Raw genomic sequence first — 24049 nt, 5'->3', positions numbered from 1 at the left:
TCAAGCTTCCATTCTCCTTTCATTGACCAGAGCAAGTCTGACATTGATAGCACAGAGAAGCATCATCCTCCCCAGAGAGGGGCAGCAGATATTTTTTTTGGACAATATTACAGCTTACCATGCCCTCAATCATAATATTTCCATTCTACCTTTAAAATTTAACTTTTTTTTCAACATTTTTTTTTTTTTTTTTTATTTTTGGGACAGAGAGAGACAGAGCATGAACGGGGGAGGGGCAGAGAGAGAGGGAGACACAGAATCGGAAACAGGCTCCAGGCTCCGAGCCATCAGCCCAGAGCCTGACGCGGGGCTCGAACTCACGGACCACGAGATCGTGACCTGGCTGAAGTCGGACGCTTAACCGACTGCGCCACCCAGGCGCCCCTAAAATTTAACTTTACATTATGTAAGTGATAGACAAAGATATTATCTTAAAAATTTTTTTTAATGTTTTTTTTTAAGTTTATTTTTGAGAGAGAGACAGAGCATGAGTGGGGGAGGGGCAGAGAAAGAGGAAGACACAGAATCCCAAGCGAGCTCCAGGCTCTGAGCCATCAGCACAGAGCCCGATGCGGGGCTCGAACTCATGAACCGCGAGATCATGACCTGAGCCGAAGTCAGAAGCTCAACCGACTGAGCCACCCAGGTGCTCCAAAGATATTATCTTTTTAAATAAAACCTTCAAATACCAGAGATAAGGCTAAAATCCTTTTTGACCACCCTCCCTTAAATCTATCCCCTTTTATCTGGATGTATCCACTGTTACCTTTTTTGGTTGGGGGTGGTCTTTCAACTCTTTAAAGCCTCTTTCTATGGTTTTACATCCACAGATATGTACCCATGGAAAATATGAAGCATTATTTTGTGGGATGGTTTTGCTAGATATTAGTACATAAAAGATATTCTGTACATGTTGTTACACTTGAGTGTTTTTCAATGATATACCAGAAATCTATCCTAGTAAACAATACAGATTTACCTTACTCTTTCTAGCTACTGCATAAAAATATTCCCCAGTGTGGCTATATTATAGTTCTTAGCCATTCCCAACTAGTGGGAATTCCCAATGTTTGGTCTCTTTCCGGTTTTTTACAAATAAATCCGTAGTGAATGTGTCTGCATACACCCCCCCCCCCCCACACACACACACACTTTTACACATGTGATTCTGTGATAGATTCAAGAAGGAGAAGTGTTGACTGGGCATATTTTACCTGTCGGTGGATGTTACCAAAATGCCTGTCCCATTCCCTTTTTCTCAGCAGATCTCAACTGGGAGGGAAATAGATCATAACCACCCATCCCAAAGACAAAAAAAAAAAAAAAATTGATTGGCTTGACAAGCAGTAGGGTGCGACCAAGTTGGCATGGCATGCCTGTATTTAAGTTCCTTAATTCAAATGAACCTCTATGAGAATCAGCTGAGGAGTCAAGGGAAGGTTGCAATATAATCGGTCTCTTGCCTCCAACATCTTTGCATCTCGTCTAAGAAAACAATGGATGTCTGAATCAGAAGATTGGCTCCTCATTCCCATGGTTGCCATGGTTTGCTCTGTTCCCCAGCAAGAACATCTCTGCCCCAACACTGTAGCTGGCTGTCTTGCAAATTGCTGCACAAAGTTGAATCAGATAAGTCAGTGCCTGGGGTTCAGTTTCAAAGCATTTCTAGTCATAGGGAAAAGCCCTCAATTTCCCAATTTCCCAAATTATGATTCTCTAATGTAGGGAAAGGAATGGATTTTGCCACCAACATAAACTGGGTTTAGGCACAAACAGAAGAAGGGGTTGAATATTTATCTACCCCTTATATGTGACAAACATCTTATGAAGTGTTTTATAGGTGACATTACAGTGAATTCTCATAATCTCATAATGCACATGATATTTCCTCCCAATTTATAGATTAGGAAACCAAGGTTGACTTAGGCAATCTTCAAGTTGATGCCAAATGTGTCTGAGTTCCAAATCTACCACCCACCACCATCCCATTGCCTGTGAAATAACCCGAAGCAAATTGGCCATCTTTTAAGAAGTGTTTCTAGGCCATGCTGGACAAGGAGAGGAGAAGTCAATCTATGATCCCTCTCTCAGGTTTCACCTTCTCTGGAAAGCCAAGCAGGGTTGGATCCTTCTGTGAGCTTGCAGAGTATGCTGTATTTCCTCTAACAATACCTCTAGCACACAGTATTGGGGTCATACAATGACCAAAATGTCTGCCCCTGGATGAAAGTGATCCCCAATTTCTAATGTCCACAGGAGACTGGAATAGCAAATGGCAATAATCTCTGCAGGAGGATGAGTCATCCTAGACCTACATTATTTTTGCAAGTAATTTTTCATGCACCAGGTACATGAGAAGAGAAAAGCTAGCAAAAAGAAGCCACAGAAATAACAGTTTAAGTTAGGCACCAGTCAGGGTTCCTGAGTGGCTCAGTTGGTTAAGCACCCAACTTTGGCTCAGGTCATGATCTCATGGTTCGTATGTTCGAGCCTCCCATTGGGCTCTTCGCTAACAGTGTGGAACCTGCTTTGGATTCTCTCTCCCTCTCTCTCTGCACCTGTCCCACTCACACACAAACACACACACACTCTCTCTCTCTCTCTCTCTCCCAAAATAAATAAACTTTAAAAAATTAAACAAAACAAAATAAAATAGAAAAAAGAGTCACACACTGTAAAATAGTTCTGCTTACATTCTCCAAGGAGATAAAAATCTGTATAAATATATTTATAAGTATAATTATATAAATATAACAAGTAAATCTATATGTACGTCTATAAATATAATCCATAAATTTAAAATTTAATCTATAAATCCATAGATTTGAAAATTTGGAAGGCAAAAAGTGCTAATTTAAAAATTCAGGGGCACCTGGGTGGCTCAGTCAGTTAAGCGACCAACTTCAGCTCAGGTCATGATCTCACAGTTCATGGGTTTGAGACCCACGTTGGGTTCTGTGCTGACAGTTCAGAGCCTGGAGCCCGTTTCGGATTCTGTGTGTGTGTCTCTCTCTGCCCCTCCCCAATTTACGCTCTCTCTCTCAAATAAATAAACATTAAAAAACATTTAAAAACTCAAAAGGTAGAAAAATTAAAAATTGGAACTATAAAACACGACGTATATATAAATTGAACAGAAATTTTAGAAGTGAAAAATGCAACAAATCAAACTAAAAATCCAGTGGGTGGGCTTAATTGTACACTTGATAGAGGATGTGTGAGCTGGAATACAGGTCAGAAGAAACTATTCAGAATCAGGCACAGAGAGACAAAAGGGTAGAAAACACAGAGGAGGGGACGAGAGGCATTGAAAATTCAGTGAGAAGGTATAGCAATATGTAGTTGGTGGTCCAGAAAGCAAGGAGAAAGAAAGGAGGCAGAAACAATATTTGAACATATGGTGGCTAAGAATTTCCTAAAGTGGTTGAAAGATTAGCATTAAAAAGTATTTTATAGGGCCGCCTGGCTGGCTCAATCAGTGGAGTCAGCAACTCTTGATTTCAGAGTTGTGGGTTCAAGCCTCATGTTGAGTGTGGAGATTATTTAAAAATAATATCTTTAAAAAATTATTGTGTAGTTTTCAATGTATTTGTTATCTTTATATATATATATATTTTTTTTCAACGTTTTTTATTTATTTTTTGGGACAGAGAGAGACAGAGCATGAACGGGGGAGGGGCAGAGAGAGAGGGAGACACAGAATCGGAAACAGGCTCCAGGCTCCGAGCCATCAGCCCAGAGCCTGACGCGGGGCTCGAACTCACAGACCGCGAGATCGTGACCTGGCTGAAGTCAGATGCTTAACCGACTGCGCCACCCAGGCACCCCCTTTATATATTTTTTGTATCATTGGGGCAAAATTTCTAAAATATAAAATAACCACATGGTAAAGATCATCAATATTGCCTTGTTTGGGCTCTTTGAAAACACTGAGAAAATTGGTAAGCATCTGATGGGACCAATGAAGAGAAGGGGGGCACAAATAGAAAATACTTGGAATAAAAAGAGACTTCAGTACAGATCCTAGAGATATTAAAAAGATAATAAGAGGAAATTATGAGCAACATATACTAAAAATTTGAAAATTTGGATGCAATGTGTGAATTCCCAGAAAAATATAGTTTACCAAACTGACACCCACAAAAAAAGACAAAATATGATTCATTTTATAATAAAAGATATTGAATCAAAACAAACTGAAACAAAATGTAAATCTCCTGGCCCACATGCCTTGATTTACTTAATATTAAGGGGAAAATGAACTTAATCCTACATAAATTGACCTAGAGAATATGAAAAGCAGGTAAACTCTTTCTGTGAGGCTTGCCTAGTAATAAAATTCCACAAGGAGAGTGGAAATGAACATGACAGGCTGTGAGAATCTTACTCATGGGTATAAATATTTTTTAAATATTTATTTAGTTTTGAAAGTGAAAGAGAGAGAGAGAAAGAGAGAGAGAGAGAAAGCATGAGTTAGGGAGGGACAGAGGGAGAGAGAATACCAAGCAGGCTCTGTGCTATCAGCTCAGAGCCCGATGCAGGGCTCAATCTCATGAACTGGGAGATGGTGACCTGAGACGAAATTAAGAGTTGGACGCTTAACCCGACTGAGCCACCCAGGCGCCTCTAGATATAAATATTTCTAAAAAGTATTTAGCAAACTAAATCCATCAATATATACAAAGGATAATATATCATGACCAAGTTGGGTTTATACTAGAAATGCAGGATCAGTTTAACATTGGAGAATTTGTTCATATAACAAACTCAATATAATTTGTGATACTTAATACATTCAATGAAAGAAACTGTGATTATCTTCATAGATGCAAAAAATTAAGCACTTATTTATGGGGGAAAAACCTGTCAGCTATTTAGAAGAGAAGAAAATTTCTTTAACCTAATAAATGGCATTCACAAAATCTACGTATAGCAAACATCGTACTTAATGGTGAAACACAGAACTTTCCCCCTTGGTATCAGAAACAGGAAAAGAGTTGTTCCCTAACATTTTTACTTAACATCGTACTAGTGGTCCTAGGCAATGCAAAAAGACAAGGATAAACCAATAGGGATTGAAAGGGAGGAAATAAAATCGTTATTATTTTCAGATGCTGTGATCTTACATGTGGATTCTCAAGGAATCTACAAAAAAAAACCCAGTAGAATTAATAAGAGTTAACAAGGTTGATGGATATAAAGTTATCATCTGTAAAAAAAAATCAACTGCATTTTAATATGTAGGCAAGAATCAGAAAGTGAAGAGAAAATAATCCATTTAAGTAGCATAAAATGTAAAATACATAGGAACAGACAATATCAAGAGAGAAAAGATAACACATTGAATATGAGAAAATATTTGTAAATCATGTATCTGATGAGGAATTAATATCAAAAATATACAAAGAATTCCTCCAACTCAACCACACACACACAAAAGCAAAAGCAAAAAAAAAAAAAAAAAAAAAAAAAGAAAAGAAACCACTCTCAAACAACCCATTTAAAAAATGGGCAAATGACTGGAAAAGATATTTTTCTAATGATTAAGGAGGGCACTTGTTGGGATTAGCACCAGGTGTCGTATATAAGTGATGAATCACTGGGTTCTGCTTCTAAAATTGATACCACCTTGTATGTAAATTAACGTGAATTTAAATAAACTAAAAATAAATAAATAAATTGTACCCACAAAACTAAAAAAAAAAAAAAAGATGATGCACAAATGGCCAATAAGCACATGGAAAGACGTTCTACATCATTAGTCATTAGGGAAATGCAAATCAAAGTCATGATGAGATGTCACCTCACGCCCATTAAGATGGGCTATTAATAAAAATGAAAAACAACAAGGGTTGGCAAGGATGTGGAGAAATCCTCACCTATGCATTGCCGGTGGGGATGTAAAATGGTGTGAGCACTGGGGGAAATGGTTTTGTGTTGCCAATTCCATCCCTAGGTATTTCAAAAGGTTGAAAGGGGAAAAACTCAAGCAGATACCTATACACCAATGGTCACAGCAGCATTATTCCCAATAGCCAAAAGGTGGAAACAATCCAAATGCCCATCAACAGACAAATGGATAAACAATGTGTGGTCTACGCATATAATGGAATATTATTATTCAACCATTATTCATTCTGAAAAAGGACATTCAGAGTGAAATTCTGACACATGCTATAACATAGACAAACCCTGAAAACCTTAGGCTAAGTGAAAGAAGCAGGACCAAACCAACCTGAACCAAAGCAAACCAACAAACCAAAACCAAAAAACAAACAAACAAAAACCCTATATGGTTTCCCTTATATGAGGTACCCGGAACAGGCAAATTGATACAGACAGAAAGTAGAACAGGGTCTAGGGGAAGTAAGAATGGGGCGTTATTGTTTTGATGGGTACAGAGTTTCTGTTTAGGATGGTGAAAAATTTCTAGGGTGTGGCGTGATGGAAACACACACTCATACATGCTGATGGGGGGAATACAAATTGACATTTTGGAAAACAGTTCGGCACTATCTAGCAAAGTTGAAGACACACATACTCTATGACCCAACAATTCCACTGCTAGGTGTATCTATGTATCCTAGAGTGGAGGTTTCCAAAGCAAGATCCTCAAGCTTCCTTCAGGAGACCTGCAAGGTCAAAACTATTTTGTTACTAATGCTAAGATGTTATTCACTCCTTTCCACAATGTCGGCATTGGCACTTGGGCTGTAGAAGCAGTGGTGGGTAAAACAGTTGGTGCCCGATGCATGAATCAAGGCAGGGGCATCAGTGGTGATCGCGGTCGTGTTCTCCATCACCACACGCTTTGCAGTGAGATAACTAATAATGATCACAATGCTAGTTTCCCTTAAGGATGTCCTTGATGAAGAAGTAAAAATTACTAACTTTATTAAACCTTGACCTTTGAGCGGTTATCTTTCTAACACGCCATGTGATGAAACAGAAAGTAGGTATGAGTTAAGCTCTGTTGTTGCGCACCCAAGAATGATGTTCTCTTGAAAAAGAGAGCTGTGTGCAATTGCTGAAATTGTGAGCAGCATTAGGTAGACTTTTTTTTTTAAATTAAATACGACTGTTACTTGAGAGCATGATGGGTGGACAAACCATGAATATTCAAATTGGAACACTTGGCAGATGTTTTCTTAAAAGTGAACGAAGTAGGAGCGCCTGGGTGGCTCAGTCAGGTAAGTGTGCAGTTCTTGATTTCAGCTCAGGTCATGATCTCACGGTTTGTGAGTTCAAGCCCCGCATCAGGCTCTGCACTATCAGTGCACTATCAGGCTGCTTGGAGTTCTCTCTCTCCCTCTCTCTCTGCCCCTCCCCTGCTCGTTTTCTCTCTCTCTCTCTCTCTCTCTCTCTCAAAATAAATAAATTGAAAAAAAAAGAACAAAATAAGTCTGACACTTCAGGGAAAACAGTGGACATTAGCTGTTGCCAATGACAACAGTTTAGCTTTCAAGCTAAAATTAGAATTTTGGAGAACTTGTATCCATCACTGTGAACTTGTCAACTTCCTAACACTTAAATGCTCTTCTGATGAGATCACTAGTGATATTTAAGATCCTACAGATTTTTAAGATATCGTATAATAGGTCAACATTTGAAAGATCTGGACAGCTCAGGTATTCAAATGACACCATGATGTAACAAAATCACAAATAACTGGAAGGTCTCCTCAAAGCACAAAATCAACAAGTAGATTTTAATGTAACAGAGTTCAAAGAGTTGCCTGAATAGGTTCAGATTCCACCTTGTAACTAACCTTTAAGAAACTACCGCTGAGTTTTCCTGTAGTATTGAAGAATATCCACAATTAATTGCAAAGTCTATTAAAATACCTCTCTCTCTTCTAACTACATATCTATGTGATATTAGATGTTCTCCTTTACACAGGACAATATATCATAACAGATGGAATTTTTTTGAAATCAATAAATAATAGTCAATATATTTATATTAACCCGAGTTTGCCTGTTCTGTGGTACAAATGTTCCCACCATGACTGATGTTGAGCTACTGATGTGATTTTACAGAATATGGTGTTGGGAAGAGATGGGCACAGTTGGCTCTCATGCACTGCCATGATCTGGCTCCAGATCACCAATACAATTCATATTTTATTTTATTTTATTTTTTTAGTTCTTTTAGTTTAAAATTTTTTTTTTATTTTAGAGAGAGAAAGAGAGCATGAGTGGGAGAGAGGCAGAGGAAGAGAGAGAGAGACAGAGAGAGAGAGAGAGAGAGAGAATCTTAAGCAGGTTCCATGCTCAACGCAGAGCCCGACATGGGGCTCAAACCCACAACCCTGGGATTACGACCGGAGCCAAAATCAAGAAGTTGAATGCCTAACCGACTGAGCCACCCACATGCCCCTCAATCCACATTTTAAAAAGCCCCTTTGGGTCCTCAATAATTTTTAAGAAACTAGAAATTTGAGAAGTACAGCTCTAGAGAAATGGCTGTATCTGGGTACCAGGAGACACATACTAGATCCAAAATAGTCATAGTAACCACAGCTATATGCAACATGAATGAATCTTAAAAACATTAACCATATTGAGGAAAGGAAACCAGACTCAAATGAATACATGCTCTACGGTTGCATTTATATCAAGTCCACAAATGGGCAAGGCTAAGCATTAGTGTTTGGGAGCACACCCTTTGGTGCTCAGCCTATTAAAAAAAAAAAAAAAAAAGGAAGTGACAACTACAGGAGTCAGGTGGTAGAGGGAGGAGGCACGTGTGGCCTCCACGTGTGGTTTCCAGACTCCTTTGCTTAGTGAATAAACAAAATAATAGTCTTTCTCCCATCGGACTGGGTTCTGTGGGGATGGGACCCTGGTCTAGTCACTGATGCATTTATAGCCGCAGCTCAGTGCCCAAGATGTAGCATGTGGTCAGTGAGAGGATTGTGGGATGAATGAGGACTAACCAAATGAACCATATACAGCATCAGTTTGAGCACAAAGATAGGATTCTCTGTGGAAACTCCTTGGGCAAAGGGGCAGACAGGCACTGAGTGGAGCCCAAGGGTCTAGGCCTGAATCAGACTGGATTTAAATCCCAGCTCTCCCACACGTGGGACTTTCAACAGCTACCTGGTCTCTCTTTGCTTCACTGTTCTCATCTGTAAAAGGGTGGAACGATGGCACCTGCTTCAAAGGGCTGCCGTGAGGGTCAAATGGGTGAATGCACACAGGTATCTCAGAGTGGGCCTCACACATCAGTACTCATTACGTAGTGGTAGACTGCGACCATCTCAACTCACCCTTGTAAAGAGTGCCTTAAAGATGATGCCTCTCACGGGGTCACAGCACGAACACCAAGCCCTTCTGGCTCCTGCATTTGTGGTGGTTTTTATGAGGTCAGTTTTGCTCCTGAAGAATCAGCTTCTCCCTTCAGGAGAGTATTTATACACAATCTATCACCATGGAGACAGTCAACAGTAGGGAATCCAAGATCACATCACCTCTCCCCGGAGGCAGAAAGCAGACTCTCAGGCCCATCTATTTTGTGAAGTTGGCAGGGCGTCGTCTCTATCCACTCAGAAGAGTGGCTGGGACGATAAGAGAGAAAGACACCCTACAGTCAGCAACTTCATAACATCTACCCACCCCTAAAGCCTGAAACTGTCTCAAGTCTAAAGACTCGGGGCAAGCACTTACCATGCAGTTTTTGACTGCGGTAAGTCCACAGTCGTTCTCTACCCCAGGCTGGAAGGTGGAGACCAAGTATTCAACCCGAGTGCTCACTGGAAACTGGGTGGAAGAGAGGAGGAAGGTAAGGAAAGGGAGAGAGTGGACAGAGGGCTTGGGGGATGGACTGGCAGGCAGAGGTAGGAGTGAGGTCATTACTATTTCCAAATTAGGGGCCATAGATAGTTACATCTTAAGAATGGGGCATTAAGGGGGCGCCTGGGTGGCGCAGTCGGTTAAGCGTCCGACTTCAGCCAGGTCACGATCTCGCGGTCCGTGAGTTCGAGCCCCGCGTCAGGCTCTGGGCTGATGGCTTGGAGCCTGGAGCCTGTTTCCGATTCTGTGTCTCCCTCTCTCTCTGCCCCTCCCCCGTTCATGCTCTGTCTCTCTCTGTCCCAAAAATAAATAAAAAATTAAAAAAAAAAAAAATTTAAAAAAAAAAAAAAAAAAAAAAGAATGGGGCATTAGGGTCTCTGTGCTCTTCAGAGAGGAGTTACATTCAAGTAATCAGCAAGGTCCCTGGTATAGCTTGAAAACACGATAGCACAGGTATGAATATAGCTGTGCCTTACAGTATTATTTTCAGTGGAGTGTTTCTAGGCATCTGGTGCTCCCTGTCTCTAATTCCTCTGCATCTTGACCTGAAGAACATCCGTTCTCCCTGGCCTGGCCCTTCCCAGAGTGTGGTACTTGCCAGGGAAGGCTTGCCACTCTTCTACATTGATGTCCAGGGATGGGCTGCTGCTCTGTGGCACCTGTTCCACAACCTTGCCCGGCCTGTGCGTTTCAGTTTTTCTTTTATTTTTTTTTTTAATTTTTTAATGTTTTTATTTATTTTTGAGACAGAGAGAGACAGACCATGAGCAGGGGAGGGGCAGAGAGAGAGGGGGACACAGAATCTGAAGCAGGCTCCAGGCTCTGAGCTGTCAGCACAGAGCCTGACGCAGGACTCGAACTCACAAACCGCGAGATCATGACCTGAGCCGAAGTCGGATGCTCAACCGACTGAGCCACCCAGGCGCCCCTCAGTTTTTATTTTCAAAACAGAACGAATGGGCTCTTGGTGTTCCCGTGTATTTTAAGGCCACAACAAAAATACTTTGCCTGAATTGGCCTACTTGAAATTAAATATCTTCATTAGTGGCAATCAAGACTGAGCCACTTAAATGTCTGCAGAGACATGTAGACATCCTCATTTCTTCTTGGGAAATGAGCAAAGAAAAGAGAGTGAAATACAATTGGAGGCTTTGGTTTAAGTGTGGAGAAGGTTGGTGGTGACTTCTGAGAATCGGTAAAGACTGTTTTCGGGGAGAACATTGGAATTCACCAGCCCTCTGGCTAGATGTGGTCTATGGCCATTGTTAGCTCTGACTTCACTTGGCCTTATTTGGGGAGTAAGGGTGTGTGTAAGAGAAGCTCCAAGGGCAAGAAGAACTGGCTGAGCAATCCTCCAGGCTCTTGTGGGTGAGGTAGTATCCAGGAATACTATGGGTTGGTCCTATACTTAGAAGAGATTGCACAAAGAGAGCAGAGTTGGAGTGATATCAGAAACCTGGTAGACGAGAAGCTCCAGCTCCTTATTCTCCCATGGAAACACTTAAGAAACAACTATGGCCTGTCTAAAACAACTATACAAGAGCTCTGGGAAATAGTTAAAGGTCCACAGTGAACAAAAAAAGGCCCAGTTTAGAAAAAGTCACATTGGGGCGCCTGGGTGGCTCGGTCGGTTGAGCGTCCGACTTCGGCTCAGGTCACGATCTCGCGGTCCGTGAGTTCGAGCCCCACGTCCGGCTCTGTGCTGACAGCTCAGAGCCTGGAGCCTGCTTCGGATTCTGTGTCCCCCTCTCTCTCTGCCCCTCCCCTGTTCATGCTCTGTCTCTCTCTGTCCCAAAAATAAATAAATGTTAAAAAAAAAATTAAAAAATAAATAAATAAATAAATAAAAAAGAAAAAGTCACATTCAAAATGGTAGGAAATTCTAAGGTATTTTTAGTTGCTTTTTTCCCCCATTCTCTCCTTAGAACAGCATAGTTCAGTTTCAGAGAAGCAGTGGCTTAGCGGCCATTCCTTCTCCCTTGAGCCCAGAGAGAGTAGAGGCACATTTTTTTTTTTTTCTGCAAAGAGGAAAAGAGGGCTAAAATTTTATTTTTTTATTTTTTTACTTTTTGGACATCAAACTTTTTATTTTTATTTTTTTAATGTAATTTATTGTCAAGTTAACTAACATACGGTGTGCTCTTGGTTTCAGGGGTAGATTCCCGTGATTCATCGCTTCCATACAACACCCAGTGCTCCTCCCAACAAGTGCCCTTCTCAGTGCCCATCACCCATTTTCCCCTCTCCCCCACCGCCCCCCATCCACCCTCAGTTTGTTCTCTGTATTTAAGAGTTTCTTATGGTTTGCCTCCCTGTCTGTTTGAAACTATTTTTTCCCCTTCCCTTCTGCCATGGTCTTCTGTTAAGTTTCTCAAGTTCCACATATGAATGGAAATATATGGTATCTGTCTTTCTCTCACTGACTTATTTCACTTGGCACAATACCCTACAGTTCAATCCACGTTGTTGCAAATGAGAGGATTTCATTCTTTCTCGTTGCCAAGTAGTATTCCATTGTGTATATAAACCACATCTTCTTTATCCATTCGTCAGTTGATGGACATCTGAGCTCTTGCCGTACTTTGGCTATTGAATGGGGCAACGTTTTAATCTGTCTGGAGGCTGCCTAAAGAACTGGTCTCTGTTTTGCTTGACTCAGAGCTCAGATGGGGAAAAGTGTCATAGTTCATGTTTCAGGCCAAGAAAGGCTGTTGAAAGCAGACTGGTTACAGTGAGCAAAAGTTGCCAGGGGACTACAAACCAGTGAAGGTCTGAGGCCTGAGATTACAGGTAGAGGAATACAACGGAACATAAAGGGCCTTGAGAAGAAGCAGGGGAGACACTCTTTGGGAAATTAAGGCATTTTAAAGTAGCTGTGAATACAGACTAAATACAAAGGTACACACACACACACACACACACACACACACACAGGCCCAGGCGAGATGCATGCTCAGAAAACTCCTGAGAACTTAAGCCTTCCTTCATATCAGGCTGATTCCAAGCCTCAGAACATGCCCTGTTAATTAGTGGAGATCTTCCCTTAAATGGAGCCAGTTTGCAAAGACTATGATAGGGGGCTGTTTTTACAAATGTCCACGTTCAACAAAAAATTACAGGACATACAAAGAAATAGTCAAACATGGCCCACCGAAGGGAAGAAAACCAAGTGGGGAAAACTGCCCTGGGGAAAGACAGACATCAGAAGGACTAAACAAAAACTTAAAAGTCTTAAATATGCTTAAAGAGCTTAAAAAAGACATGAACAAAGGAACTAAAGGAAATCAGGAAAATGATATATGAACAAAATAAGAATATCAATAAAAAATAGAAATTATAAAAAGAAATCAAATAGAAATTATGCAGCTGAAAAATTCAATAACTACATTGAAAAAATTCACTAGAGGTGTTCGGAGAACTTGAAGAGAGATCATTTGAAATTCTTGAGTCTGAGAAGACAAAAAAAAAAAAAAGAAAGAAAGAAAGAAAGAAATGTGAACAGAGTCTAAGGACTTATGAGACACCGTTATGCAGACCAGTATACACATTATGGGAGAAAAAAGAGAAAGGAGTAGAGAGAGTATTTGAAGAAACAATGGCTGAAAAATTCCTAAATTTGGAGAAAAGATACAGATCTACAAATCCAGGAAGCTCAGTGAATTGCAAAAAGATACATCCAAAGAGACCCACACAAAGACATATTATACTCAACCTGTTGAAAATCAAAGACAAAGAGAGAATTTTGAAAGCAGCAAAATCAAAATGACTCATCACTGTACAAAGATGCCTTTATGAGATTATCTGTAGATTTCTCAGCAGAAACCATGTAGTCCAGAAAGGGGTGGGGTGATATATTTAAAGTGCTAAAAAAAAAAAAAATCCACAAAACTTATCAACTGAGAATACTATAGCTACCAAAACTGTCCTTCAGAAATGAAGGAGAAACTAAAACATCCCCAGATAAACCAAAGCAGAAGGAGTTCATGACCACTAAGCCTGCCCTGTAAGAAACAGAGCAATGCTAGACAGTAACTCAAAGTCATATGAAATAAAGACCTCTGGTACAGGTTAAACACATGAACAAATATAAAAACCACTATTATTGTGATTTTGGTTTGTAACTCCACTTTTTTTATGGGATTTAAAGACCAAATGCATAAAAATAATTATAAATCCATGTTAATGTGTACAAAATATATCAAGATGCCATTTATGACATCAGTAACATAAAATGGGAGATGGCAGGGCTGTACAGGAGCACAGTTTTTATGTCTGAGCTGAGTCAAGTTGGTACCAGTTTAAAGTAGATTATTAAAAAGATTATTATAAGTTTAGGATATCATATGCAATCTCTATGATAACTACAAAGAAAATATCTCCAGAGCATACACAAAAGGAAACGAGAAGAAAATAAAAATGTGTCACTACAAAAAGTCAACTACACAAATGAAAGTAGTAATGGAAGAAATGAGGGACCAAAAACCCTGTAACAAAATAAATAACAAAGTAGTTAAATGAAGTCCTCCCCTGACAGTCATTACTTTAAATGTAAATAGATTAAACTTTCAACCAAAAGACATAGATTGGCAAATGGGGGGAAAAACGCAAACCTGGGATGCAAGTATATGACACATATGAGACAGTCTTTAGATCTAACGTCATGCGTAGGTTCGAAGTGAAAAAAGATATCCATACAAATAACAATCAAAAGAGAGTGGCATGGCTATACCAACATCATAAAAAGTAGACTTTAAGTCAAAAACTGTTACAAGAACCAAATAAGGAGAGTACATATTGAAGAAAGGGTCACAAAGAAATAGAAAATTTGAATAGTTCTAGAACTAGTGAGCAAATTGATTCAGTAATAAAAACATCTCCTGGGGCACCTAGATGGCTCAGTTGGTTAGGTGTCTGACTCTTGATTTTGGCTCAGGTCATGATCTCATGGTTTGTGGAACTGAGCCCCGCACCGGGCTCTGTGCTGTCAGTGAGGAGCTTGCTTGGGATTCTCTCTCTCCTTCTCTCTCAAAAAATAAACAAATAAACGTTTAAAAAAAATCTCCCAAATGAAAGTCCATGACTAGATGGCTTTTCTTGTGAATTTTACTCAGTATTTTACTACTATAACATAACAAAGGCCATAAATGAAAAGCCCACAGCTATCATCGTACTCAGTGGTAAATAACCCAAAAATAATTTCCTCTAAGATCAGGAATAAGACAAGGATGCCTGCTTTGCCAGTTCTATTCAACATAGTATTAAAAGTTCTAGCCAGAGCAATTAGGCAAGAAAAAGAAATAACAAGAAATTGGAAAGGAAGAAGTAAAATTATCTCTGTTTGCAGATGATGGGATCTTATATGTACCAACCTTAGAGACCACACATACAGAGACAAAACAAACAACAAAAAACCCCAGAAAAACCTGTCAAAACTAACAAATGAATTCATCAAAGTAGCAGGATACAAAAATCAAATTGCAAAAGTCAGTTGCATTTCTATACACTAAAAATGAACTATCTAAAAGGGGGATTTAAAAAATTCTATTTATAATAGCATCAAAAAGAATAAAATAGTTAGGAATAAACTTAACCAAAGAAGCAAAAGACCTATACAATGAAAATTACAAAATACGACTGAAAGAAATGAAAAGTTTATGCCAATAGATGGAAATACCTCCTATGTCCATGGATTGAAAGATTTAATATCATTAAGATGTCAATACCACCCCAAAATGGCTACACATGCAATGCAATCCTTATGATATTTTTGGCAGAAATTAAAAAATCCACCCTAAAATTCACTTGGAATCTCAAGAGACCATTCTCAAGAATAGTCAAAACAATCTTGAAAAGAAGTACAAAGTTGGAGGATTCACATTCTCCAATTTCAAAAATTATTACAAACTACGGTAACCAAATATTGATATATTGGCATAAAGGCAGTAATATAAACCAATGGAATAAAATAAAGAGCTCAGAAGTAAGTCCTCACATATCTGGTCAAATGATTTCAACAGGGATCATTCAATGGAGAAAAAACAGTGTTTTCAACAAATGGTGTTGGGAAAACTGCATATCCACATGCAAGAGAATGAAGTTGGACCTTTATCTTACACCACATACAGAAATTAATTCAAAACGGATCAAAAAGTTAGATGTAAGACTTAAAATGGTAAAACTCTTAGAAGAAAACATAGGAGGAAAACTTCATGACATTGGATTTAGCAATGATTTCTTGGATAGGACACCAAAATCATAGGTAACAAAAGAAAAAAATAGATAAATTGGATTTCATCAAAATTGAAGTCTTTTAGGCATCAAAGAACACTATCAACAGAGTGAAAAGGTGACCCATGGAATGGGAGAATATGTTTGCAAATATTACATATGGTAAAGGATTAATATCCAAAATATATAAAGAACTCCTAAAGTTCAACAGCAAAAAAGCAAACGAACAATTAAAAATGGGGAAAAAACTGGAAAAGATATTCCTGCAAGTTATGCAAATGGCCAAAAAGCACATGAAAAGATGCTCAACATCACTGGTCATTAGGGAAAAGCAAGTCAAAACCGTGAGATACCACTTCACACCCATTAAGATGGCTAATATTGAAAAAAAAGAAAGAAAAAGAAAATAATAAGCGTTGGTGTGGATGTAAGTGAAATCAGAACCCTTGTACATTGCTAGTGGGAATGTAAAACGGTATAGCTACTGTGGGAGACAGAAGCTATGGCAGTTGCTAAAAACAGTACACATAGAACAACCATATCATCTAGCAACTCCAGTTCTGGGTTTATAACCATCAGAACTAAAACCAGGATCTGGAAGAGAGAGGTTCATACATTATGTGTGTAGCAGCATTATTCAAGGCAGCCCAAAGGTAGGATGGGTAAGCAAAAGTTGGCATATACATACAACGAAACAGTATTCAGCCTTGAAAAGGAAGACAATCCTACCTCGAAGACACTATGCTAAGTGACATAGGCCAGGCCCCAAAGGACAAATACTGTAGGATTCCACTTGTGTGCGCTCCCCAGAGGAGTCAAATTCATAGAGACAGAAAGTAGAATGGGGGATGCCAGGGGCTGGGGAGGGAGCCATTTAATGGGTTCAGGGTTTTAGTGTGAGAAGATGATGTTCTGGAGACTGATGGTGTTAATGGCTGTACAACCATATCAATGTACTTAATGCTCCTGAACCGTGTGCATAAAAATGGTTGAAATGGTAAATTTTGTTACGTATATTTTACCACAATCAATGTTTAAGAACTGAACCAGGAGACATAAGATAATGGGGGGAAAAAGAGTGGAACTGGGAAGAGCGAGGAAAACAAGAAGAAAAGAAGGAGGCTAGCAGGAGTGGATAGCAGGGAGAGAGAGGACAAAGGGAACAGGTGCAGACCATGACAAGTGGTCGGGTGACCCAAGGAACAGCTTTCCTGAGGCGTGGGTCTGGGCAGTGGGGTGCCAATGGCCTGAGCATGTTCCTTTCCAAGCTCTGGGAGGGAGGGGGCAAAATGAAGCCCGGCTTGTGTAGGCTGTTGCCCTGGGGTCGTGTCTATCCTTCCTCTTCCCAGCCTCCCGTAGCCCAGGAGGGGAGGGGACACTACAGAAGCATGAGAAGGTGCATCACAGAAGTTATCCTGAGTATTTGGTCTTTTTCAGTTCACCAAAGCCATGGAGGAAACACCTCAGTCCATTTACAGAAAAGAGTATGTCCCCTTCCCGGGCCACAGACCCGACCAGATCTCCAGGTGGTATGGCAAGAGGAGAGTGGAGGTAAGTGGGGGAGGTGGGGGCCCCCACACTCAGGCCTGGGATCCCCTCCAGAGCTCAGGAGACACCACCTCCTTCTAGGCTCGGTTCCCTCTGGGGACACAGGAGCAGTCTCGCGGGCATCCTCCCCCACCCGGGGGCCACTGATGGCATTCACCTTTATTTACAACCCACCAAATCTCAAGCCAGTAGCATTCCCTCTGCCCCGTACCCCAGCACTTTCTTGGATCATTTTCCCCGTTCCCCCACACTTTCCCAACAGGAGGTAGGCAAAGGGTAAATACTGAATTAGGTGAACATAGTGAGGAAATCGGGGAGGTCCTCCAAAAACAAGTAGCGGTGATGCTTGAACGGCAGTGTTTTGCATCATCTATGCCCCAACTTCCTGTTCTTTTGTATAAAATCAAGGGCCATTCTGTCCTCTCTCACTCATTGAGGGCCTATGTGCATCATTGTGTCACAGGCCTCCAGAGCAGGAAGCAGGGCACTGCATCCTCAGGACACGTCCCCCACCATGACCCATCTAACTCTTACCTGCCTAAACTCAGGGTGGGGGCCCACAGTGAGGGGTGGACATTGTCAGATGGAAGCATTTTGGAGCTGGAAGGGATCTGAGAGATAGTTCAGCCCAGCAACCTCCTTTTCAGATAAAAAGGTGTCCCAGGTGTGGTCAATGGTTTGTCCAAAACTGTTTGGCTGGTTGGTAAGGGACAAAGCAGGTGGCCGGTCTGTAAATCAAGCAAGAAGTATCTTCATATTCCTTTACGCTATCTGCTGGAGTTGACTCTGTCTTCTGCATTTTGGGGGTCCATCTTAGTATAAATAGCAGCAAATTTTCAGCTCTGTGCTGGCACCGCTGGGCTGTGTTGGAATCTCTGGACAATCCTGGCATCTTTGGATTGCACTGACTTTCCTGGAGCACGCTGGCATCCACAGACCCTGCTGATGGTCTGGAGCTGCTAGCCTTTGCCACTAGCGTGCCAAATGCCTGTTAATGTAAGGAAGTCAAAATAAAAACCCATGATCTGGGGATCCTGGTCCCCAGTTATCAATACATAAGTACTTAGGCTAGTTCTCAATACACATTAGGTGTCCTCTCTTTGGACTCATAACAAACCCTGATGAGATAAACACACACACACACACACACACACACACACACACACACACAGTCTGTTTAAAATTAAGAAGCCCCCTGCCAACATATACACAAAATAGAACCAAGCAATCAGATATTCGCTTCTAAGGACTCTGTTCAAATATCTGTGTGCCAGGGACCCTGGACACAGCGCTGCTTCTGAACAGCCGTTTCAGTCCGTCAGCTGTTCTGTGGATTTCATTCTGCACCTCTCCCATCCCCCACCTCACACGTCCCCCTTCTTAGGCAAATGCTGATCTCCCTTCAAATTGACTTTGGATAGATGGGGTTAACATTCCCCAGGGAAAACCCCCTTCCTGTGCTTTGCCCCTAGGCAGGTGTATTAACCAAACTTTCTATGTTCTGTATTTTATTTTATTTTATTAATTTCTTAAAGTTTATTTATTTATTTTTGAGAAAGAGAAAGAGAGAGTGAGTGGGGGAGGGGCAGAGAGAGAGAGAGAGAGAATCCCAAGCAGGCTCCCCACTGTCAGTGCAGAGCCTGATGTGGGGCTCGAACTCATGAACCGTGAGATCATGACCTGAGCCAAAATCAAGAGTCAGACGCTTAGCCAACTGAGCCACCCAGGCGCCCCCTATGTTTTGTATTTTAGATGGCTCGACATCTTAGGGGACTTGCTGATCCTGGAGAGACTGTCTTCCCAGGGCTTGCTAATTCCTAGAGATAGTACACAACTTGCCTATAAACAAGCTTGTAGGATACAAAGCAACCAACCCAGAGCCCATATCCCAACCACCTCTTTTATCTAACGCTTCTATGCCAAGTCAATATCCTTTTGCCCCAAATCACTCCAGGGCCTGGCACCAAGAAGATGGGCACCCCTATAGCTCAGAGCCTGCTGAAATCATTCAAACTCTGTAATCCTCAACTCAAACTTGACTATCCTGCCTCACCTGTTCCTTCCCTTGGAAACCACATGGACAACCTGGGTCATGCTCTCTCTCGTCCTCTCCTTCTGGGTGTTTCCCTAATGTGGCCCCATGTGGTGTGGCATGTCTTTCAAAACTGTTTCTTTCAAAGGCAGTTGTCTCCCTCTCTGCCACCTGACCATACCTGATCAAAACAAAAATCCTAGGTACATAATCCAGACAGCAGGGCCACACCCCAAACCAAGAGGAACTTGTGGCTTTCCTCCTTTCCCTGCCATGATGCCCCCCCCAACACTTCCCTTGGTTCATGGGAACCCCCGCCCCCCGCCAATGTGCCCTCCCTGGCGCTGGAAATGTACTCTGGGCACCCAGTGATACGGATCTTGGGAACCCCTGCTTAATGTCTGTGCCTCCCCCCTTGTCTCCCTTCGGCATTGTGATCTGACTTATTTATGGAACCACTAACTTGAAATATTATGTGCAGTCAGCGTTTCCAGACCATAGCAGACACAGACCTCCCTGTTTGGTCCAGACAAGAGAACAGGCATGGAAATCCACATTATCTTCCCCTGTAAATCAGCCCAGTCCTCCAAGATTCCCTTGCAGGGCCAAGAGGATTTTCTTAGGAAAAGCACTGATGCAGGCAAACGTCCCAGAATAAGGAGAACATGGCTTTCTTCTCCTTGTAAATAACCCCCACCAAAGAAATCGCTCCCCAAGTTTCCAGCTGAGGGAGCCGTAAATCCTTTGCAGGAGAAGGCAATTTATGGGACATGCTCTGATTCTTCCCATAGTAACTGATTGAAATACAAGGTGCATATGTCAGGCTCGGTATTCAACGTCTTTCTCTCGCCATGGAAATAGGCACTTGGATGGATGAGACTCGAGACAAATCAAAGGGTATAATTTCAGATCACAGGGCAGCACTGAGATGGTTCTGACTCTTCCCATTCATCTGGATGTCCTGACTTTCATTTTAATGTGTCCCCACTGCCCATTCTAGGGATGAATTGACTTGGCATGGGTTGGGGGCCCTCATATGGAGAACGGACTGCAGCCAAGATGGAATGTGTGTGTGAAGGTGAGCTGTGTCGGGTGGGCCAGACAACCGCGTCTCCCGTTTGGTGGCCCTGAGGGCCCAGGCGGCAGACCCTCGCCGCCGGCCCCCGTGGAGGCCTCCTCGCCATCAGCACCACGAGCCTCGGTGGCAACAGTTTCTGCCTCCGTCCACCGCCCCGTGGATGCCTTGCTCTGACCAGTAACACACCCGCTGTGTCTGTCCTTCCAGGGGCTCCCGTACAAACACCTGCTGACGCACCACCAGGAGCCCTCACACTGCCATCTGATTAGCACATATGACGACCATTACAACCGGCATAATTACAACCCCAGCCTGCCCCCGCGTCGCACCTGGAGTGGACACAAGTTGCTGTGGCTCCCGGAGAAAGCAGACTTCCCCCTTCTTGGTATTTGTATAATTCAGGATTTCCCCCCTGTAGTGGGCTGTGAGGGGCCCACAGCCACGTAGGGCTGAGGTGTGCCGGGCACAGGCTGAAAGACGCGCAGCGAGGGCATCAGAATGACCCGAGAGCGGGAGAATCCCGTTTCCCCCCAGGGCTGCTGCCTGCCCCCGCCCCCTGACACAGAGGTGACGCTGGCCGTGCACTGGAGCCCTCACCTGCGTGCACCATGGAAACATGGTCACCTGAGCACAGGTGGCAGGAACAACACCGCTGCACGTTCGGATCAGGCAGCTGTGCTAAATGGGGACTGTTACTTCCCAGGGGCCCTGCCCTGCGGGAGCACCTGAGGACACAGGAGTGACACACAGGGGAGAAATTCCTGCCCTTGGGGAGTCGTCATTCCAGTGGGTCTCAGATCAGACGCCATGCATGCATAAGATACCTTAAGATCTAGTAAATACGGTAATTTTGGACAGGGATGTGCGTCGTGAAGAAAACTTATAGGTAAGCAACAGAAAATGAGGCGGGTGTTTGTGAATTTCCTTTGGGTGGAATGATGCCGGATGGTCTTTCTGGGAGAGATAGCTGAGTCGAGAAGGAGGGAGCCATACAGGAATGGGGGGGTGGGGTGGGAGAGCATTCCAGGCAAGGGAATGGCAAGTGAAAAGGCAGGAGTACGGGAAGACCACATCAGGGCTCGGAGGCCACAGTGAGGAGGGGGACCGTGTCCTTCCAGCGGAACTAGGACTTTGGAGTGATTTTTGTAAGAGAGGGCCTTGATCTGATTTACATTTCAAGCTGCCCCTTGCCTCTTTCCATGCCTCTTTCTCTGCACCCTATGCTTTGTACTCCCACCCTTCCACGCAAAGGGGTCCGATGGTGAGCTGCGCGCCACGCCCCGTTACCCTGGGGTTTGTCCTCGACATCGGCCTTCGCACGCCTGCACTGCTCGCTTCGCCGCTGGGGCAGGACGCTCCCCTCCATCCTTAACCAGTCACGGCGCTGACTTCTCCGAGGCCCACAGACCGGCGCCTGGTCCCTCCTGAGGACACAGGGAGCCGGCCCCCCGCAAGCCCTTCTTCCCTCCGGAGCCCGGCCAGCCTCGCTCCGGGAAACCCCCAGGGCCCCCGCCGCGCTGTCCCCCGGCCAGTCTACGCCCAGTCCCGTTCACGCAGACCCCGGTTTCTCTTGCAGCTCCCCCTACCAACTATGGACTCTATGAGCAGCTGAAGCAGAGGTGGCTCACGCCCAGGGCTGCCCCGAGGGAGAGCATTTACACCTCGTCCTACCCGAGACCGCCGCTGTGTGCCATGTCCCGGCGGGAGCACGCCATCCCTGTCCCTCCCCCTCGCCTGCACCCTGTCCCGCGCTTCTGAGAACGGCCACGGGCTGTGCAGGTGGGTCCGACCGGAGCCCCAATGTGCTGTTGGACCCGCCAGGCCGCAGGTGGCTGCAGACACACCCAGAGTGCTAAATCCAGCCCGGCTGAGGCCCCTAGTTCATGGTCTGTGTCCTCCAAACCCTCAGGCTCCTTTCTTTTCCATCCCATAATTAAAGCTCTTCCAGGCAATGGAGTGACAGCTATATGCACAACTCTGCAGAATGTCAGGACTCTTAAGTTCCTCCCCTGGCCTTTCATGTGAGGGGGAACTGAGGCCCAGAGAGGTGACGTGATTCCTGCAGGTTCTCACCACATAGACGCCCTCCAGGAGTGTCTGGTCCATGGAGAAGGGGGTCTGACCACGAGACCCGCTGCAGAACTCCAGGGAAGGGTCGAATGTGGTTATGGGGAGGGCAGGCACCCTGCAGGAGCTGGCCATCCGTGGTGGGGGGGGAGGAGGGGTGCCCAGCACGTTGTTGTCTCCCCAGGGGCTCAGAAGAAGGGAGACACACAGCATCTCCCCTCCACCTCCAAGCTCTCAAATCTTTTCCAGAATTGAGTTTGAGGATGGGGGATTTTTTATTTATTTATGTAAAGATTTTTTTTTAACATTTATTTATTTTTGAGAGACAGAGAGGCAGACAGAGCACAAGCAGGGGAGAGGCGGAGAGGGAGGTCAGCACAGAGCCCGATGCTGGGCTCAAACCCATGAACCGAGAGATCATGACCTGAGTTGAAGCCAGACGCTTAACTGGCTGAGCCACCCAGGCACTCCAGGGAATGGGGGCTTTTTCGGTGAGTGTCTTGGAACAAGGGTGGACCCCCTGACAGAAGGACAGGGCGCTGTCCTGGCTCAGGGACTTGGTGCTGTCCTCGCCCAGGATGGAGTCCCTAGAGGCATGTTCTGCCACCTGGCGTGGAGTCCAGCCTCTGGTTGAGAGTGGCCGGCCTCCTCTGTCCTCTCTCACTGACACAGTTGGATGGTTATAGCCTGCTTTCTCTGCATGGCCTTCCCTGCCTGATGCCTCCACCCTGATGATCTGCGTTCATTATTGTAGGTGCAGTGCTCCGTGGAGAGTTGGTGCTGAATAATCCTTGGCTGGACGGATGAATAAATTGTTGTCTCTTTGGGGGCTCCTCTCTGGACCCACGCTGTACCCCACTCACCACGACCCAGTCCGGTTCCACACTTCGAGCCTCCATATAGCTGCTCTCCCCAACCCCTGTCTGCAGGGTGGACCTCCATCCAGACCCCAGCCCATCCTGATGTCCAAAGACCCCTTATTCTTCCAAGATCTTGGCTTCTCCCACCTCTTTTTTTAAAAAGTTATTTGTTTATTTTTGAGAGCAAGAGAGGGAGGGGAGGAGGGGCAGAGAGAGAGGGAGAGAGAGAATCCCACGTTAGGAGCCTGACACGGGGCTCGAACCTGTGAAATTATGACCTGAGATGAAATCAAGAGTCAGGAGCTTAACTGACAGAGCCACCCAGGCCCTCTCACTTCTGACTCAGGGAAAAGCGAGCCCACCTAGAATCCTTCTGTCAGCATCAGAGAGGAAGTCGCTTTTCTGCTCCTCCATACTTTAGAACCCGGCCATCTGTCCA

The 24049-nt window shown here is 43.6% G+C and overlaps 1 protein-coding gene and 1 long non-coding RNA gene across 3 annotated transcripts; one reads left to right on the top strand and one right to left on the bottom strand.

Annotated features, from left to right (window-relative positions):
• Positions 1-1352: 1352 nt before the first annotated feature.
• LOC131505452 (uncharacterized) lies at positions 1353-9365 on the bottom strand. Its single transcript, XR_009258401.1, has 2 exons — positions 9275-9365; positions 1353-1610 (listed from the first exon to the last, which is right to left on the bottom strand). It is a non-coding gene; the product is annotated as an uncharacterized LOC131505452 (long non-coding RNA).
• Positions 9366-9435: 70 nt separating this feature from the next.
• On the top strand, positions 9436-23756 carry CFAP107 (cilia and flagella associated protein 107). 2 transcript variants are annotated; one of them, XM_058719021.1, is made up of 5 exons: positions 9436-9786; positions 17463-17576; positions 20891-21068; positions 22260-22462; positions 23505-23756. In XM_058719021.1, exons 1-4 carry the CDS (start codon positions 9673-9675, stop codon positions 22439-22441), a joined length of 588 nt encoding a protein of 195 aa, XP_058575004.1. In that variant the 5' UTR covers positions 9436-9672; the 3' UTR covers positions 22442-22462; positions 23505-23756. The 2 variants fall into 2 exon arrangements, with proteins under 2 accessions (XP_058575004.1, XP_058575003.1); XM_058719020.1 differs by lacking the exon at positions 23505-23756 and having other exon boundaries at positions 22260-22635.
• Positions 23757-24049: the final 293 nt, after the last annotated feature.

This window comes from Neofelis nebulosa, chromosome 2 (genome assembly GCF_028018385.1).
Source record: "Neofelis nebulosa isolate mNeoNeb1 chromosome 2, mNeoNeb1.pri, whole genome shotgun sequence".
Lineage (NCBI taxonomy): Eukaryota > Metazoa > Chordata > Mammalia > Carnivora > Felidae > Neofelis > Neofelis nebulosa.
This window is presented reverse-complemented; position numbering and strand designations above follow the sequence as displayed.